The sequence below is a fragment of the Meriones unguiculatus genome, chromosome 4, assembly GCF_030254825.1.
Source record: "Meriones unguiculatus strain TT.TT164.6M chromosome 4, Bangor_MerUng_6.1, whole genome shotgun sequence".
NCBI classification, from domain to species: domain Eukaryota; kingdom Metazoa; phylum Chordata; class Mammalia; order Rodentia; family Muridae; genus Meriones; species Meriones unguiculatus.
The window spans coordinates 93,174,148-93,194,278 of record NC_083352.1 but is presented as its reverse complement, the minus strand read 5'-3'; the positions used below and the strand labels follow the sequence as shown (position 1 = coordinate 93,194,278).

The 20,131-nt window shown below is 46.9% G+C and overlaps 1 protein-coding gene across 1 annotated transcript in view; it reads right to left on the bottom strand.

The window, feature by feature from the left end:
* Fbxw8 (F-box and WD repeat domain containing 8) overlaps nucleotides 1-20,131 on the bottom strand; it is a 92,172-nt gene that overhangs the window by 37,577 nt on the left and 34,464 nt on the right. The window contains exon 5 of the mRNA XM_021642678.2: nucleotides 12,660-12,817. Within this exon, the coding sequence (XP_021498353.1) occupies nucleotides 12,660-12,817 (158 nt within the window). The remainder of the gene's footprint in view (nucleotides 1-12,659; nucleotides 12,818-20,131) is intronic.

Sequence of the window (20,131 nt, the reverse complement as noted above, 5' to 3'; positions counted from 1 at the left end):
AGGCTTCCATCAAAAAAATAAGTCCCAACTAAAACTGTCCCGGCGGGGCCGTCAGAGCTCAGGGCAGAACTTCCCCAATTACTTCTCAGCACAATGGTAATTACGTTAATTGCTTGAAAGGTAAATAACCACTGAACTGGTTTTGGAAACACGCACTGGCATTGCCCCTCTCCTCTGATCTACTCCATGTACCTACGGCTTAAAGGTTAGAGTTTAGACAGCCACACACTGGACCCTTCAACTACCAAGTATGCTGTGGTCTCTGGAGCCTTCCCTGCAAGGACGCATCCTTTGTGAGCCCCAGCCTCTTGAGCTTACACGATTAACACCTGGAGCTCGGTCCTAACACCATAACAGCTAAACAGACAGGATCAATTAGCTGTGCTTAGAGACGTGGAATAAGGCTGCCTTTTTATATAGACAGCTGGCATGTCCCATTCCCACTATGGAAATAAATGCTTTTCTACAATCAGTTAAGAAGGACACAGAAGGAATTCTCCAACAAGGGAAAAACATTTTAACAGAAATGGAAAATGCACCCACAGCACTCACTAAACATAAGCATGCACCTCTTCATTAACTCTACACAGCACACTCACCTCAGACTGCAGACATGCATCAAGCCTGAGAGGATCAAAGCTTGCTCTCTGGGTCGCTGTCTCTGTCTATCTGTCTGTCTCTCTCTCCCTTGTGTGAAGCGGTCTCTCATTGAATCTGGAGCTCACTGCCTTGGCACTGTCCACTGGTGCTGGGGTCACAGCATGTGGCAGTGCTACCATGGCCAGCTTTTGTGTGAGTGCTACCCAGCAAGCACTTCTGCCACAGAAGCATCTCCCCAGAATAAGGGTTTATATCAGTGCAAGAAGGGTGCTGAGGGCTATATCAGGTAAGGCATGAAGGAGAAAAGGACAGAATGAAGCAGACTCTTTCCCCAAGGCCGCATGCCATTGCCTCCAGAAGAGAAACGGTAAGTAGGAAATACTCTGCAAGGTACATTTTAGATTGCATTCTCAATGGGCTTGAGAAGAACAGAGGCTGAAGCTGGGAAGGCCAGGGCAGCAGAGACTCAAGGAGGGAGGAAGAAAGGGTGAGTTCCAAGCTCTCAAGCCCAAAGCTGTCAGAGAGAACCCCTGAACAAGATAGTGGGGTGAAGAGAGGAACAGCACACTGCTAACATCCTGGTGTCTCAGTGCAAATTAGAGATGAGTCCAAGGAAGAACAGACTGACTGAGAAGCCAACAAACCTGAAGGAAGGTGTACCAGGGAGACCTAAGGAGACAGATGACATCATGGAGGCACCCAGGAGAGCTTCAGACACTTCAGCCGGGACAGCTGACTAGGGTGCTCAACACCACTTAAAACAAACTAATACATGCTTGCTGTCATTCACACTTCATAACACTTAAGTCATGCCACATGTAATGCTATGGAAAAAATAACAAACAAACAAAAAACAACCTGGTACACACCTTTATGATAATCTAACTAGTAATGAGATTTTTATCAATCATTATATTCATCATTTTATAGTGTATAGTTAATTCTGGTAGGCAAAATTAAATTAGAAACCCAAATTCTAAAAGGTTCATTGATTAGTTCAAGTGAATTAAACTCTGACAGAGTCCCAAACTATCATTGCCACAACCTCCCTGGATCAGACAGAGCCAGCCACGCCAGCACAGGCCAGGTGCCTCTAGTGAAAGTTGGTGTCCTTGTTTTCTTCAAAAAGATTGCTTCTATCTAATAGAAACTATGTATCGTCCCATTTAGCTCAACAGTCAAGTTGACACAGCCTAGGGTCACCAGAAAAGGGAGTCTCTGACTGGAGACCTGGCTCAGTGGTTAAGAGCATTTGCTGGTCTTGTAGAGGATCCAGGTTCAATTCCCAGAACCCACATGGTAGCTTAGAACTATCTGTAATTTCAACTCTCTTTTCTGGTCTTCTTGGGCACCAGCACACATGTGGTACACAAACATACATGCAAAACACCTTCTTCCCCTGAGCTGCTTTTGCTTATGACAATCTGGCTGATTCCACACACTGTAACACTGCAGAGGTTCAGCTCATGGTTGCCATGTGGCCAGCAGTCTGCCCAACTCCCCTGATGTACAGCATCCGCTGCATGGACACACAACACATACACCACTCGCCAGCTCAGAGACATCTGGGTTGCTTCCAGTTTAGGGCTACAACAGACAGAATTCTCTAACAACCAAGCACAAGTTCGTGTTAGTTAATGAACTAACAGTCCTCCGAGCTAAGTTTGTCCAGTGGGAATGCTGTGCCCTATGGCAGCCCACACTGCATCAGTAAAGAGCTCTTTTTGCTAAATGCTGTTTCCACCAGAAAGGCACTAGAACACTGACTGCTGGGCTCACCAGCACTTAGTATGTCTTTTCACTTAAGGTACTATAGGTAGGGGACAAAGCTTTGCAATGGCTTTACCATGAGACTGGGTTCTGTCTTTCAGCACTGGGCATCCAAGCACCTCACTGAAGCAATGGTTAAAGTCTTGCTGTATCTGACCATTGTTTGTACCTCTATAAAGTTCTTCCTACATTTGCTGTACGCCACACAGCAGACTGGGAGGCTCAATCTTGGCTCTCACCCTGCTAGGCTGTGAAATCGACTGAGACACCCTGTCTGCTGAGTCTGTGAGAGCACTTTCAGGGAGGTGTGCCTTAGGGAGCAGACCTGCTTACAGTAGCCCCTTCTGTCAGGTGGTCTAGACATACAAAGGTCTGAGCAACAAGCAGTCTTGCCTGCCTGCCTTACTTCTCACTCCTGTCTGTCCCTACTGTTGCAACAGACACCATCCTTGGCTGATGTCAGACTGCAGCTTCCTGGGCCTTCCAATGGCTACAGAGAACAGTGACTCTTCAGGGATCTTCCAAGACTTCAAGATGCCAGACTGGAACTGCTGAGGCCTCCAGGTTCTTATCTGCTGGACCACGCAGACTCTGTCCTATCATCCAAGCTAACAAGTCCTTCGTCAAACACATGCACACAGGCATGCATGCACGCTAGTGGGACACAGTCCAAGAATGGAGTGCAGTGAGAATTCTGAGTACTTGTGAAGCTCTTGTAACCTCAGTTTCTTCAAAACACAGCATTGTCTTCAGAATGTGTTTTCATGCTCCTCCCAAGTGCAATGTATAGGAGTGAGTTTACTTCAGCTGTTCTTAGAGGCCTCCACAGAAAAACATGTTTTTGCCATGTGTGGCTTGCCCTTGTGATTGAACACCTTACTCATGTCACTCCTCTTACCCCTCAGAGTATAAATTGTCTGATGCTCTGAATAAAGTTGGCCACTGCATGAGACTTTAGTTTGCCTCATTTTTAGGTTTTCCAGGGCTCACACACCAACTAAAGTGTGCCCGAGTTTTTACTTCTAAGTGGTATCTTTATTAAATGAGGGTTTTGAATTCTGATGAAGTTAACTTTTTTTTCTTTTATAACTTGTGGGGTTTTGTCTAAGGGATCTCTGCCCGGATCAAGATTGTGAAGACTTTCTACAGTTCTCCGGGAAGTTTTACTTGTAGCACTACAATCCACGCTGAGCAACTTGCGTGCAGCATCAAGGAGGACAGTGGGTTGTTTCAGGATGTATGGGACAGTGCACACTTCAATACCATCCACTGAAAAGGTAAGCACTTCATGAAGTGGCCTAGCGCCTTTTGGGTAGGAGCAAGGGGCAGGGTGGATGAACACCAGAGTAGTCTCTGTGTGACCCACTGGTGTACGGGTCCACTCTGGTGCAAACATCGCTGTCTTAATCACTGAGGTTTTTTTTATAAATCTTAAGAGTTAAGTGTATCCTCTAGGTTATAGCTCTGTGGTGTTTTTGTGTGTGTGTGTGCTTTGTTTTTGTTTTCTTTTCGTTGGTTAATGTGTTTTTGTATTTTTAAACTCTTTTAGGTTTTACACGTTAGCACTAGTGTATATCCATTTTCACACATACTCAGCTTGCCTGGATTCTGCCTGAGATCTCTGTCAGATGAGCAGGCTGTGGACACTATAGCTCCCTGTGTGTGGCTTTATTTAGTCCCCTTAGCATACTCCACAAAACTCCTGGCACAGAAATCTTACCATATTTTGTTGAATTAATCCTCAACTTTCTTACACTTTTCTTGAAAAAAAACCAAAACAATTTTTTATATATTTTGATCACATTTTCTCCTCCCCAATTCTTCCCAGATCTTTCCTACCTTCTTAACCATGAAACTTTTTTCTTCCCTCCCCCTCATATTAAAAATAAACCAGTTGCTAACTGTTTGCTTCTAACTTGAATACAACTGATTTTTATGTATTCATGTTAGATCCAGGAACACAGTTAAGTGTACTATATGGATTTTATACTTAAATTATCTATAGGTGTTTTTACTTCATTTTCTTCTGTTTCTAGTTCTCCTGAAGCACCTAGTTCACTGAAGTTCTATGCATCAGTGAAGCAGCACTGCCTGGTCTCTAAGAAGCCACTGCTGTGCACCACTAGTGATGGATTGGGTATAGGCACAAATGCTCTTAAGCAAACAGAACATTTTCTTTTCTGTGTTAGCAAAGATTTTTTTTTCTAACAACCAAAATAGAAATAGCTTCTACATATGTTCTAACCCCACAATGTTCTGCTATTACTGTGTATGAGGTAACTACTCACTGTCAGAAAGACTGTTAAAAGAATAAAAGTATCTTTGTGTCACTTGACTGGGCAGGTTTCTGTCCACCAAGTACCCTGGAGCTCTTGACACTGTCTCCTATTGGTCTCCTATTTTTCTCCCTTGCCTTGTCCTATGCTGTCTCTTACCCATAGCTGGTGTAACTTTGGGCCTCACCTTTACTTTTCTCTAAGAAATGACCATGTTGGAAACTCATGGCTTAACATATTTTACTCAGTTTTCGAGTTCCTTGTAACAGAGGGGCTGGAGAAATGGCTCAGCGTGTAAAGTACTTGCCACATAAGCATGAGGACATTAGTTCAGATATTGTGTATGTACATGCATATAACGCACACATACATGTACACATATACACATACGTATACATACATGTACATACACAGACTTAAAAAAATGGGAAGGATAAATCCAATTCTAAATGTACAATCTTGAGCACTGACAAGTTTTATTCTTAACTTGTTATTCTGAAACAATTTCAAAGTCCTGGTGGGGCTGCAAGAAGTCCTATAAACCCCTGTCATCATGCCTCTGCCACTGTCTAACCACATCCTTGATGAGATCCAGGACAGGACACCTCAGTGGGCCTCTCCCTAAGCACAGAGGACATGATACAGCTCAGCTCATAAGACCCTAGGTCTGATCCCTAGTATAGGAAGAAAACAATGGTACATCCAGCAAAATGCTGATAGCCTTGAGAGACTATCCTAGCTCTCCACAACGCTGTCAGCCCTGTGAGAAGGGCAGTCCTTTCATGGAGCCCTCCATTTGTGCTTGCCCTTCACTGTTTCACGACTGTGTGGGGCTGGAAGGTCACAGCTGCATTGTGCTGGTCTTGCTGGGCCCTCATGCATGCAGTGAAGTATCAGCCTGGGCCATAAGTGACAATACTCAACATGGCCCTCACTAAGACAGACTCTGTCAAGCTGCCCCACAATACATTACTCTTTTCTTTGATGTTTTCTGAGGCTACTCTTTGGGACTAAAGGAAATTCTAATCTCATCTCATTCTTATCCACTAGTTTTAGCATAAACTATTTTTTCTTCTGATATAGTTGTTAGTCACTGATTAGTGACTTTTTACTCCTACCATCTTTGCTATATTTATGAGCTGGCGTTCCAGCTTAAGGGGTTTTCTCACCTTCCCCTTTTAATCCTCTACTCTTGTCACAGAATGCTTGTGGATTCCTGTTTATTCAGTGGGTCATCATTTGTCACTGTCTTTATTCATGCCAGATCTGACTAATGTGATACCACTGAGCTAGTTCCTATGTTCTTTGTATGCGATGTCTTCACATGCTTCTCAACTTTGTCCTTCCTCACCCAAGTTCCAGTGATCTATTTCTCCCCACAGCTGGCTCCTGCTGATGGGAGTATTATCCTCAAGAACAGGGTTCAAGCCATCACTGGTGCTGTGCTGCTGGGTCTTCCATGGCCACACACTGTTCTAGCTGCACCTCTGCTGCTCTGATAAAACACTGACCAAATAGAAAGGCTTGGTTTCAGCCTGCAGCTTATAGTCCATCGTTAAGGGAGAGCAAGGTACACCTAGCTCCCTCCCTCCTTGAAGAGAAGCTGACATTAGAGATAAGCCAGCCGCAGGAGCAATAGGAAAGCCCCAGGTTGTTTATTTACAGTTGTTTCAGGAAACATTTTTGCCTCTTCCTTGACTGATGTATTCAACAACAAACATTCTAACAGAGAGGATGGCTCTCTCCTATCCTGAATGGACAGTGAGCCTGTTGGTGAGAGGCTGAATCCAGCAATTCTCAGAAAGGAAGTTAGATGGGTTTACTTAAATGGTTCCCTGAGCTGGCTGCTCTCTTCTGTGGGAAAACTGCCTCAGCCCATGATCTTGCTTTGCTAACGTTTTAGAAGGGTAAACATTGGAAGGGAGACATAGGAGCAGGTCCTATGTGCTGCCATCTGAAGGGGAAGCATGGATGCCATAAAAGCACACACCACCATTCCCAGGCAGGGAGCCCCTTACAGTTCAAGGTCAGTTAGAGAAAGGCATGAAACGGGGGCAATCAGTATCACTTCAACTGGGGACACTGGAGTTCTGTTGGGCAATAATGTCACCTGTTCAAAAAGAGTGAACCACAAGACATATTTGGAGTGACTTTGGACAACGTATCTTGAATTACTAGCTCTCAAGTATTAACTATTTCAAAGAAAGGGTCACTATCAGCACTAGGAAATAAAACAACATATCTCATCAAAATAATTCTCCTTGGTCACCTGCATGGCCTCAGCTGAAAGATCAGCCTGCCCAGGCACACTCAACAGGCACTGCAGGTACTCAGCTCTTCTTCCCCGAGGGGAAGAATGCAACAGCTCAACAACATTAAGTCTCCCAGCTTTTTAGGTGTCAGTCACACTGAAGTCTAAGTGGTCTCCAAGACCACTCTGGTATATACAGCGAGCTTCAGGATAGCCTGAGTCATACAGAGAATTTTAGGATAGCCTGGACTACACAGAGGGTTTTAGGATACCCTACTATGCACAGCGAACTTTAGAACAGCCTAGACTCCATAGAGAGTCCTTGTCTCAAAAATAAAAATGTTCAAGCTGGGTGCGGTGGTGCACACCTGTAATCCCAGCACTCGGGGAGGCAGAGGTAGCTAGATCTCTCTGAGTTTGAGGCCAGCCTGATCTACAAAGTGAGTGCAGGATAGCCACGGCTACCCAGAGAAACCCTGTCTCAAAAACCAAACCAAACCAAAAAATGTTCACTATCTCAAATACTTCTAAACCACTTCTAACTACACACTTAAAATTTTTAAAACACTGTTGGGGGTGGGGTGTTGCACATTCAAAGGCTGGTTCTCTCGACCACATGGTCTGGGAAGAGCTCAGGTCATCGGGCATTGCAGCAAACACCTTTCTTTACTGATTGAGCCCGTCTCAGCAGAAGTTTGTTAATTCTCTCCGAATACGATAAAACTAGCGGTGGGTGAGCATTCCCACCGCTGTGCAAATAGTGTGTCCTGTCTTCTAAAAGGATAAGGTCTAGCAGTTTTCACTTCCTGTTGGAAAGGAGCTTTAATTCTGCTGTGTGCTCCTGCACCTCAGGACTGTCGGGATGGCTGGTAAGCGCTGATTACTCAGACTTCAAGAGAAAAGTGACAAGAAAAAAGCTGTGGGTAAAAAAGTTTCCACAATCCTCAGCCAGAGGTGGTAGGCAGCTCATAGCTCACATGAACCTCCTCATTCTTTTGCTCTATTTCTGAAGCTTTCCTCTGGCCAAAGGGAAGGGATAAGTTGCACACTACACTCCAGCAGCGGTCAGACACACACTGGCAAAACTGTCAGACCTCACTTTGTTTTTAAACATAACCCTAGGGGCACCCGGCCTCCAGAGCTGCCTAAGTCAAATGCAGTCCACCTTTTACAGCGATGGAGCTTGCTGACCTGCTGACCTGACCCACCTGACCCATTGGTAAATGAGAAATGCTTTGCAGGGTTCAGCCGGACAAGGACAACTGCACGAGGCGCTGCAGGAGACAAGCCGCCTCACCATGCCTGATGGCACCCGAGAGAGCACTGACCCATCCAGGCTGAGTGCTGGCAGCCCCAGGTTTTGCCTCTTCTCTCCAACTCAGGTAGACAGACTAAGAACTTTCTCATGGAATAAGCACCTCATCTCAGTTCTCACCAAAGACTGAGCTTTGAAGAGAAACTTGGGTGGGGAATGGGTCCCAGCATACTGCCATCCCCTAATATCGTGGCTTCAGGCCAAAGGCAGGCAGGCAAGCATGGAGCAGATGGAGTCCTGGCAAGGTCCCCACTGTCCCTGAACTAGCAGCTGCTCATTACTCAGAACCTTCGCTTGCTTTAGCTAATGCTCCAGGAAAAGCATTTTGATTTGATTCATTTCGGGACAGTAACGTGCAGCACAATTAGTGGTAAAATCAAACTGGAGGGTGGCCAGTGCTGACAATTGGAAACAAGGCATAAGAAATATGAGGCCAGTGGGTTGGAATTCAAAAAATCACAACTGTGGATTGCCTTGCCAAATCCCAGCCCCCAGGTGCATGTGCGGGGCACGGCTCCAGAAAGGACAAGGAAGGGCTAGCTTTCTCCCAGAGCCCTCCTGCAGGTAGGCTCCTGTCATGGAGAGTGTGGCAGCTTCAACAAGGGGTTCACTTAGGCACGGTGGGAGGGCTGGAGTTCATTAACTCCACCAACCGCACACAGCAGACACAAGGTCCTTTTCTATAGTGTTCTTGCCCAAGAAGCACCGGCCACTGCTCTCGGAAAGGACAAGGAGAGTGTGCACTTGATAATCTGGACCTGTGAACCCTGGCTCAGCTCTTTGGGACTGTATCAATCTGTCACCCAAATGGGACTAAAGACAAGGCTACCTGGGATCAAGAAAAGGACCAGAAGGTGGCATCTTCAACAGAAATCCCAACAATCTGATCTTACTGGTAAAGGCTGCTAGGGTGAGAGGTGAGCTCCTGGGAGAGGAACGGTCTTCACACCTAAGCAGACAAAGCCAAAGCATCAAGGCAAATCCTGAACCCTAGAAGGACTGCAGTTTACCTCAAAGCGAAGTGGCTGCCCTCCAACATGACCCAAGACCCTAACTCACAAGATGTAAGCAACCAACAGGTCAAGAGTGCCCTGAGCAGACCATGCACAGGCTACTCTTATCTGCAAATCTGGACCTGTGTGTGGCAGCTCTGGAGGCCGGGTGCCCCTAGGGTTATGTTTAAAAACAAAGTGAGGTCTGACAGTTTTGCCAGTGTGTGTTTGACCGCTGCTGGAGTGTAGTGTGCAACTTATCCCTTCCCTTTGGCCAGAGGAAAGCTTCAGAAATAGAGCAAAAGAATGAGGAGGTTCATGTGAGCTATGAGCTGCCTACCACCTCTGGCTGAGGATTGTGGAAACTTTTTTATCCACAGCTTTTTTTTTACCCACAGGGGTGTGGCAGCCTGCCTCACTGTGCTGGAGACCACCAATACTCAGGTCCATATTTCCTACCATTCCAGAATGGACTTCGTATTGGCTAGGATTTAAATATGACATATCCACAAAGGAAACAGAAGGTCTACAAGCAGCAGGTATGCGTAAGAAAAGTTCCAACCTTCCTGTTAGGGGACAAGCACACTTACGCACCATTCCCTACCAAACCCAGCAATACCCCACACCGAGAACAGAGGGACAGCTCACACCTGCTGGAAGAGCAGGAGACAGCACAACATCTGTACTCAGTCTCCCACCTGGAAACCCTTCCTAGAGGAAGCTATTTCCCTGCACAATCGGGAAAGGACCCCTGAACAAAGCTTTTCATTACAATGCTGCTGAGCGAATACAGACATGCTGCTTTTCAGTGAGCCACAGGCTTGTACAGAAAGGATGATTACATAGGTGTGAAAAGGGAGGCTTTCAGGACATGTCACTACATCAAAAAGCCAAGGAGTGGGGCTAGAGAGGTGGCTCAGTGGTTGGAGCATTGGAAGCTCTTCCACAGGACCCTGATTTGATCCCTAGCATCCACATGGCAGCTCAGACTGTTTGTAACTCCAGTTCCAGGGGATTCAATGTCCTCTTCTTGCTTCTGTGGGCACTGCATACACAGTATATGAATAAAGGCAAACACCCATACACATAAAATTGAAACAAAACAAAAAAACAATACAGTCTTCACAACTGAGGAACATTTCTGGGGACAATTCAGCAGCCATTTACCAAATGCCAAGACCACTGCCTTTAGCCCAGCAGCAAGCGCTCTTACTGGGCCCTGTGTGCAAGTGCACATGGTCAAGGTCACTGCATTCAACAACAAATAGCTCTTATGTGCTGCAATAGGGGCTCGATAGGTATGGCATGGCACCATGGCACAGCATGGACCACAGCACAGCACAGCACAGCATAGCACGACATAGCATGACATGGCACTGAGAAGAGAAAGGAGTAACGAAGAAGGTCACCCAAGTGTGTCATAAGGTTCAAAACAGCAAGACACACTGAGGAGTACAAAGCTGGCCTAGGAAGAAGAGAGGGCCTAGAAGTTGAAGAACACTTTGGGTAGTTTCTTTTACCTTTTTTTCTGTTTGTTCATTTGGTTGGTTGATTTTTTTCAAGACAGGGTTTCTCTGTGTAGCCTTGGCTGTCCTGTTTTGTTTTTGTTGTTTTTGTTTGTTTGTTTGTTTGTTTGTTTTTAGTCAGGTCCTCACCATGCAGCCCCAGTTGGCCTGGAACTCACTCTGTAGATCAGGATGGCCTTAAACTTAGTGCTCCACCCACCCCTGCCTCTCAAGTGCTGGTGGTAAAAATGTCACTACTCCTGGATAAATTAAGGTTTTTAAGTGAAGTATTTGAAGTATGTTTTGAAAACACCTGTCAAGTATTTACTATAAAGGAAGTTCTCTATGGTATCTATGTGGTTCCCATGCACCTATGCAATGACAGTGATAATGGCCCAAAGACATTCTTGTCAATACCAAGTGCAGTTCAGTGGAGGAGCACTAGTTAGCATGCACCAGGTTGCCCGTGTGCCTGCAACCATGGGTGTCTGTGTGCATGTGCATCACCATGAGTCTGTTTGTCTGTCTGCACACCTAACTTGCAGCACACTCTCCTTTCCTCTCTTGCAAAGCTGTCAGATATGATGAGCCCAGTGCTCACTTTACAAGTCTCCATGTTTGCTGTCAGTAACACCCTACAGCAACACTGGAACCAGGAGCCAACACTCCCTATGGTTTCAACAACTTCACTCTCTAGTCTTTAGTTTTCCCTACTGGTAGAAGAGTCTGTGTGTCAGTCAAGTGTGCAGGACAGGAAGTGCTGTTAGCACATTCTAAAGCTGTAGCCTAAGCAGTAAGCTTGCTCAGGCTGAGGCTACATGGTGTACCTGAGACCAGCAACCATACATGGAAAAGCCTAACCAGGCCATAGAAGCACCTTGCTGAGGCTGCTGCTGCTGTTTTGAGGATGCTGAGGTTGAACCCAGGGCCTCCTACACGGCAGGCAACTACAACGTTGAGCCATACCTCCAGTCTCAATTTAGCTAATGACCGTTTGTGCTGTCTATTAGCATTAAATCAGAACAATAAAATTCTGCTCAATTTTTAAAATTCTTACATTTACCTTTTTAGCTCTGAATTTTAATTGTTAAGTATTAGTTATAAAACTTCATAACAGCTCCTGCAGCTTCTCCCCCTGTACAAAATAACACCACACTGCCTGCTGACCTGCATGACCCTGGTGTGAACACTCAGTCCTAAACACAGGTGCAACTTTCAGGCCAGTGGGGGCAAAGCTCTCGGGCTGCAAACTTTCCAGTGGACATGGGGACCATGAGCAGTAGACAGGCAGGCTGCCTCACCAGCAACATGATCATTCCTATCAGCTAGCAATGTCCTATGGTCCATCATTTCTGTAACAGTTCTGTAAACCCACAGTTGCTCACACACACTCAGTGTCTGTCCAGGCCAGGGACAATACATCAAGGACTGTGCATGGTGTGAGTGGTAGGGGAGGGCAGGCGCTGACTTCCAGTTTTTTGCCCATACATGTCAAGTCACCTTTCCATCCTTGTCTCTATTCTTTCTACACTGAGCCAAGGATACAGGAAAAGGAAGCCAAGTATATTTAATATTTTAAACTAAACACACCATTTGCTTAAGATGGTCTGGCCAGCTTCATGATGCCTGGCACTGATGTCCAGCTCAATGGTTCCAGGATGAATTAAACACCAGTTTTAACGGGTACCCATGTTCCAGTGCCTACTAATGTACCAGGGTTATTGGCTAGCTTCTTCACATAAAAGCAGGAGGGGTGCATGAACGTGTGTGTGAGAAGGCAGGGGGACATGTGAATGTGTATATGCCCAGTGTACAGGAGGCAGGGGGTGTGTGACTGTATGTGCATGTGCATGGAGGAGGCAGGGGGCGTGTGAATGTGTGTGCTTGGAGGAGGCAGGCAGGCTGCAGCTACTGCAGTGGGACAGGAAGGAGGAGGACTGAGGTACTCACCATCCTCGTAAGCTGCCACTGCCAGCGAGCTGTTGATCCTCACAAAGGAGACGTATGGCTGCATTCCAGGCTCCTCCTCCTCAGACTCGGATTCCAGGAAGGGGGCCACATAGTCCCAGGTGCGGGTGTCCCACACCCTCACATCCCCTGACGTGTATCTGGAAGAGAAGAACATTCTTGGTTCCAAGAGAAATCTGGAAGCCATACACAGCAGCACGTGGCCTGGCTGGGAGGTGCTGTTCCTAAGGCAGTTTGAATGGGTGACTAACGGGGAAGGTGGACCACAAAAGGCTGTGGACACAGCCTATACTGTTACAACACAATATGACTACCTTTAACCCCAGCACTTGGAAGGCAGAGGCAGGCAGATCTCTGAGAGTTCATGTCCAACCTGGTCTACATAGTGAGTTCCAGGACAGCCAGGGAGTATGAACGAACACTGTGATGGCACATTCCCTTTCTACTCTCATAACTAAGTTGTTACCTTCACCACTTCCAGGCCAGGAATCATGAGCACAAACATGAACGAGTACTGGTATTCCATCAAACCTACCTGCAGAGATACAGATGCATCTGGGACACAGAGAGCCAACAGCCCCACATTCTCAAGCTCCTCACATCTCCTCCAGGAGCACAGCTAACCGACTGGGGTCCCTAAGGACAGCAGGTCTGCTCAAATGTCTCCCTGCAGAGCCAGGCACTGCCGCCTTCCTACGAAGAGCACCTGTCTGGCCCACTAAAAAAAAGCAGGGGCCCTAGTTCTGGCCGGCGGCTATGGCCACTTCCTGGATGACCCACTCCGTCATGAGGCCTTCAGAATGGTGGGGTAGCTACGCACTGCCTGTTGCTGAGGAGTCTATAGTCCTCCTGCTGAATCCCCCAGGCAAGGGCAGGGATCTCTTGAGGAGTACAGGGAAGCAGGGATTCTAAGGACAATCTTCCTGAGGCCCTAACCACACCCCCTCAGGGTCTCATTACAGAATCAAAACATCTAGTTCACCTCCAAAACCTAGGATATGATCGTGTCTGAGGTGGCTACAGAAGGCCAATCTCAGGAGAGATACCCATGTTTATGTATTACTGTGTGCATGCATGCTGGAAGAGGGGTACATGTGTGAAAGCCAGATAACAACTTGGTGGAGCTGATCCTCTTTCACTTTCATGTGGGTTCCAAGGATGGACTCAGGACACCAGACTTTTAAGATAAGCGCTTTTATCCTCTCAGCCATCTCACTCACTCAAGGTGAGATTTCTTCTTTGTTTTGTTTTGTTTTCAAGACAGGGTTTCTCTGTGTAATCCTGGCTATTCTAGAACTTGCTCTGTAGACCAGGCTAGCCTCAAACTCAGAGATCTACCTGTCTCTGCCTCCCGAGTGTCCTGTGAGTGTCCTGACTCAGGGTCATTTTCTTTATAACACACAGGAGTATGCCCTCCCAACTATTAATCTGCAGTAAATGTGTATGTTATGTAGCCCACAAATCGAGCTGTGGGTGTGCTCACTTGTCAAGAGGGGCACACAGTGGGGAGGCATCCCTACACTGGACTGCTGACACTCTGTGATCACTAACCCTCCTGACTGTCCTCAACAGTGGCAATGCATAACCAAAACTGCACACTGATGTGGCCCTGACCAATCACAGCCACAGGCTCCAGGCTCTTCTGGATGACCACACCATGAGGAACTGTACACAGGAAGTGTCTCCTACAGCTGCTCTGAGGCACCAGCTCAGCACCCTCAGCCTGACTCTTCGCAGGCACACGGTGAGTGAGAAGCAAACATAACTGTGAGATGTTCTTGCTCCAGGCAGCCCTGCCTGGACTGTCTCAACAGATCCATGGTTTGTCTTCATGTTGTGTTCCGTAATGCCCCGTTGAGGCTCCAGCGGGAGGAGCAGGCTGTGGAAGGCAGGCTCTGGGGGACCAGGGCTCCAGCTCAATGCCCTCTCCAGAGAGTTCTGAGGCAAACTAGCAACAAACACCACAAGGAAAACACATTTCATCTTTGAGCTACACAGTGGTGAGCCTTGTAAGACAACTACTGCTCTGTAGCAGTGAGCAGGGAAGAAGGGTAAAAGGAGCCACAGCACACAGCACAGCACACAGCTAAGTCGCTGCACTCACGACAGCCCTGCACGCACCCCCGTTGAGGCTCTGGCTCGAAGGCTCCCTAGCTTCTGCACAGATGCCTTACATTTGTCAGCGCCATCACCAGTCTCATCACAGGACAAAAACAGGTTCCTCCAACACTTTCTCACCATGTCCCACTCATTCCAGGGACTGTCCCAGACTCCTTGCCCATCCCACCTGTAGCCAGCCCCCTTGCTGACTCAGCTACTGTGTGCTATCACCACTGCAGGCCAGGTCTCCTCACCTGGCCTGCCTCTCTGCACCTCACATACAGCTAAGGCTATAGAAAAGTGTTGTCTGGAAGGAGCAGGTCACTGGCAGTGCCCTCACAGGTGCAATGGCTCTCCAAGCTCCCAAGCAGCAGCCCCTGGTACTAATGAGGAGTGAAGTGCCCAGAACAGACAGTCCTCCTCAGACTGCTCCATCTCCTTCCAAACAGACTAAACTGCAGCTCTAGGAGACATCAGGCAAACCTGCAGACAGTCACTTGAATTAACTCTGTTCTTCAAAGCCAAAAAAGTATGAGAATCCAGCACGTCTGCCCTGATGGGGCAGATTTCGCACTGGAGCAGGTGCTGCTGGACCCATGTGCAGGCTCTGACAGCTAAGGAGAAAGCGCCATAGCAGAGGACTTGGTGCTACTGAACCATGCTGCAGACAAAGACATTTTCACCAGTGGACAATACTGCTTAGGGTAGAGGGACCTGCACAAACTCCAAAGTGTGGTTAAGTATGCTTACTCATACTGGCCAAGAGAAGCAAAGGAAAACACGGGGAGGGAGGTGGAAAAGGCTCCAGATGTCTTCATCGCTGCCTAATGACAATTACACTCAACCAATTAAGACACCACTATGACAGCCGCACTGTCAGGAAGCCTCTGGACCTCAGCGTTGATGGCTGTAATTACTGTGCGCAGAACAACTACAACTACATTAGCTGATGCATAAGCACAGAAGAACTGAGGTGGCTTCTTCATAGCACGTCAGGATGTACCCAGGAACACGAAGAACAGTGTACTTTCCTAGTCATGCTACACCTGGCAAGGCAGCACTTACCTCTAACAAAGGAGGTCAAAGATAGCAACTGACTTTTTGTTGAAAGAAAGCCTCCCAAGCCAGGCTCCTTGGTACATAAGGGCAATTGTCAATTTAAAATGAATACCAAAAAGGAGCAGACAATTTATTCAAGGCACAGGCCACAAGAAAAGCGGGAGGCACAACCTCCCACTATGCCTCCATGTTTACTCCCCACTGCCAGCTCTCATTCACTAAAAACAAATGTGCTCGAGGTTCTTCCACACAACCTCGACAAGAGGAGGAGGGCTTAATGGAGGAATGCTGAGACACAGAGTTAGTGGCTTATCCAAGGTCAACTGGGCTCGAACTGTGCCCAGCTCTCCCTTACTCTGCTTCCAACGAGTTACTCGACTTTGAACAGACATCACTCACAAGAAGCAGCCCATTTAAGTGAAACATAAGATATTTGAAGTTTGCATAGTGTGCTCAGCTGGGCAGGACACAGCACTTCCCAGACTCTCTCCATCAGTCCCACTGCCCTATTTTATGGCAAGCCAGATGCCAGCAACCAAAACTACAGAAGTAGGAGCTGGAGTGTGGGGCTAGGCTGACCCAAGACTGCCTTCCACACTCAATTTCATATCCTTGGTAAGTACAAAGATCAGTGAAGTTTCTTTCTTCACAGGACCTTGTTTCTGCCACTCTCAAATGAAGTTCCAAGTCTATTCTGCTCAGGCCTTGGCAGCACATGGTTCTGAACACTTGGGTCCATGTGCCAAGGCTTCTGCTAGGAAGACAAACACATGCTACAGTAGATTACTAGCATTGCCTAGTAGTGCAGAGGGACAACCCTCCCACCCTCCACCCGAGTACTCCTAAGTGCTGACAATTCTTGGGACTGGCTGGAGTGCTGCTCCAGAGAAGAACATGGTCTGGTACTGGGCCTGTTGGGGTGTTCTCCATGGTGTCATGGCCCGTGCTCCAAACCCCTACCCCCCAGCATCTCCCATGCTGCTCCATAACTACTGGCATTTGTAGCCTTTGTTGCCCTAGAATACACTCCTGTGCAAGGAGTGCTGTGAGTAGTCTACCCATTCGGACTGTGACAGAATGAGGGATCTACTGGCTTCACCTGGAAAGTGGGAGTGGCTGAGAGCTGCTGAGGTGCAGCACCCACATACCAGAGGAGAGTTAGACCCTCAGCACACATAAGCTTGGATAACTCTTCACTTGCTCTGTGCATTCTGTGGTGATCAATAAAATCCAGAGTATTTACCGTTTTCTACAGACCATGACTGCTGTACTGCACAATTAACAAAATGAACTCGGCCCCACAGTGCAGCTGATCTGTGGAAGTGCGCTAGAGCAAACGTCGAGGGGAACGTCAGACGGAGCAATTGAAAAATAATGAACCTTCTAATGGCCCTTGCGCGTGCAGGCACTGCACACTTAGAACAGCTCTCCATACATCTCGGTTAATGACAATCAATAGAGTCAGAGTCGATGATGATTATGCAGAGTTATTGGAGCTGTGGCCCTTCCCATAACTCCCTGGAGAAGCAGAGATGGATAAATGCAGCCATGAGTTCATCAGTATTTATTAAGGACATTCTGGAGCGCCTTCATTAAAGATGTAATAAATGCAAAGCTCTCCTCGAGTCGAGTATGAGCAGCTTACCTCAGACTTATTTACTAGAAGAGCACGCATGCCTCATGGCAGAAAATAAATAAATTTCAAAGTATTTTTAAAAAGCGGTCCCTAGTGGGTCGTGACGGAGCCCCTTATGGGAAGCAGTCCAGAGCCATAAGCAGCAGCACAAAATCCATATGAGGCGAGGCTAAAAGGAAAACTGCCAGGACGAGGTTTTTTTTTTTTTTTAAAGGAGAAAGCTGGAAAGCAAGTCCATGTTAAGTGTAAGTACTGGTGACAAGGACATAACAGAACCTCATCACTAATCTCCACTCACAAAACCCAGCTATCCCAGGAGCCTTCTCAGAAACCAGCAGAGCATCACCACACTTGAGAACTTCAGTTCCAAAGCAGAAAAGAGTTTAAGACTGGGGCAAATGTACACTGCTTCAGAACACAGCCTCTATCAATACTGGCCCACAGTCAGCGCAAAGGCAGACTTTTCCTCACTGAGAAAGTGGAGGAAAGATGTCTGCCAGTGGGCTGTGTTAACTTACCTTAGATAACTGTGTTACAGTGTGCATTCCTAAGTGTCGCTCACTGTAAATGACCAATGCCTGGGAGAGATAACAACGCACAGTGATTCAGACCTCAAAGCTTCTGAACCTAAAGAAGCTCCAGGTCCAAGAGCAAACATTCAGATCCCAGAAAATACACCTGCACCAGGCCTGCAGCTGTGACATAGCCAGGCCTGACCTGGCCAGAAAGCTGTAGTGTTTCTTAGGTTCTGGTGATGGACACTGAGGCAGTGGTTCTCAGTCTTGGGTTGTGATCCAATTGGGGGTCCCATATCAGATATCCTGCATCAGATATTTACATTATAACTTATAATAGTAGCAAAGTTACAGTTATGAAGTAGCAATGAAATAATTTTATGGTTGGGGGTCACCACAACATGAAGAATGGTATTAAGGAGAGCCAGTGTTAGGAGGGTTGAGAGCCACTGATTTAAAAGATGAGATGGAACAGGACAGCCAAGCACTGTTAGGTAAAGGGAGAGTTAACTTTCACAGCACTGACTGATAGTTTTCCCTCCAACCCCATCTGCAGAGGAGAAACATGGATACATAGTTGTGGCTTCCTCCAGGAAAGGCAGGAACAGTACATGATGACATGGAAACCTGGGAAAAACACCTGGGTAGACTGAAACATCCCTCAGCATATAAAGGGCTGAATACTTTTAAACATCTGGGAGACACAGTCCTCTAGTGAGTAGAAAGTGAGCTAACTGATGGAAATGGGATGCTTCAGACATGTGATACTGGGGGGGGGGGTAGCTCACTGCACACCACCACACACTCCTGGGCATGGATAAAAGCTTTCGGTGAGCTAAGAGCTTAATGGTGGCAGAGCTGGCACAGGGCTCAAGGGAGCCTGGGCTCGGCTCTCTAGACCCCAGAAGAGCTCTCCAGAAGAGCTCTACCTGGGAGGCTCTTCACTAGGTGGCTCTCCTGCAGTACTTAAAGCAAACTATACATGGGCCCACACCTTGTTATGATGCTGTGACCTTTCTGAGCCCATGATGTCATCTGTTTGCAAGTTTTAGCTTTCACCGGGCCACTGGGGAGAAGTATGGCCCAAGCCCCACAGAACAGAGATGCTGTCATGGCTCTTTGCTCCTATTAATTCTCCTCAATGAAATACACAGAATGTTACTGTCATTCTTTTTCTTTGTGGTAGAGATTGGACCTAACAACTCATGTTTTCTAGGCAGACATAGTTATCCCTGAGCTATACCTCCAATTCCAACATATAATTTTAAGAACATCCTAGAATTTTAAGAGTTGTCACCTACAAAAATCAAAATTAAAAAAAAAAAAAAAAGGAAAAAGGAAAAAGGAGGCAAACCAGACATTTCCTAATGCACTGCCACCCAGCTCTGGAAGTGTGACAGAGAAGGCAAGCTGGGGCCTCCTGGCTAGCACTGCCAAGGCCAGAGCATGGAGAACATAGGTGGACACTGAGTCTGGTAAGGCAGAAAGGGATGGTATTTGGTAGTAACCTTCAACACAATTTTTTTTTCCCCTAAGAAATGGGAAATTTTAGCTGGAACAGAGTGGTCTGAAATGCTAGTCCTAGTGGAAGGAGTCTCTGTTGGCCTTTACATTTTCTAGGATGCTTGCCTCATAGCTGTGACCTATGGTGACTCAATAAGACAGGGGCAAAGGCCTGAGCGGCTGAGAGACACTTCATCTGGCACTCTGGACCTGCTCTCCATGTCTCCTAGATGCTAGGCTCAAGCAGGTTCTGTGGGGCCAAAGATGCCTAACATAACACATGATCCCTGCCATTTCAAGGAGGGTGCAATCAACAGGAGCAAACTACCATGAGGCTCAAAAGGCAATGGTATTTCTGGCAATATCAAGAAGTAGGAAGCTGTGTGCAGGAGCAAACTTGAGGAATGGTTTGGGGTCTTCAAATCACAAGTTACACCAGAAACATTGAGGGCTATGAAAGAACTTTTAAAGTTTCTGAGTCTGGAAGATATAAAATTTCTCTAATCCCAGTAGCTCCACATAAAAGAGTCTAGCTAGAAAAATATGAACACAGTGATTGTGGCAAACTTTAACTAGACACACTATTTACAAGGAATGTGGGATTTCTACAGTAGCCTTTGTTTTCTAAGTTGAAAGACTAT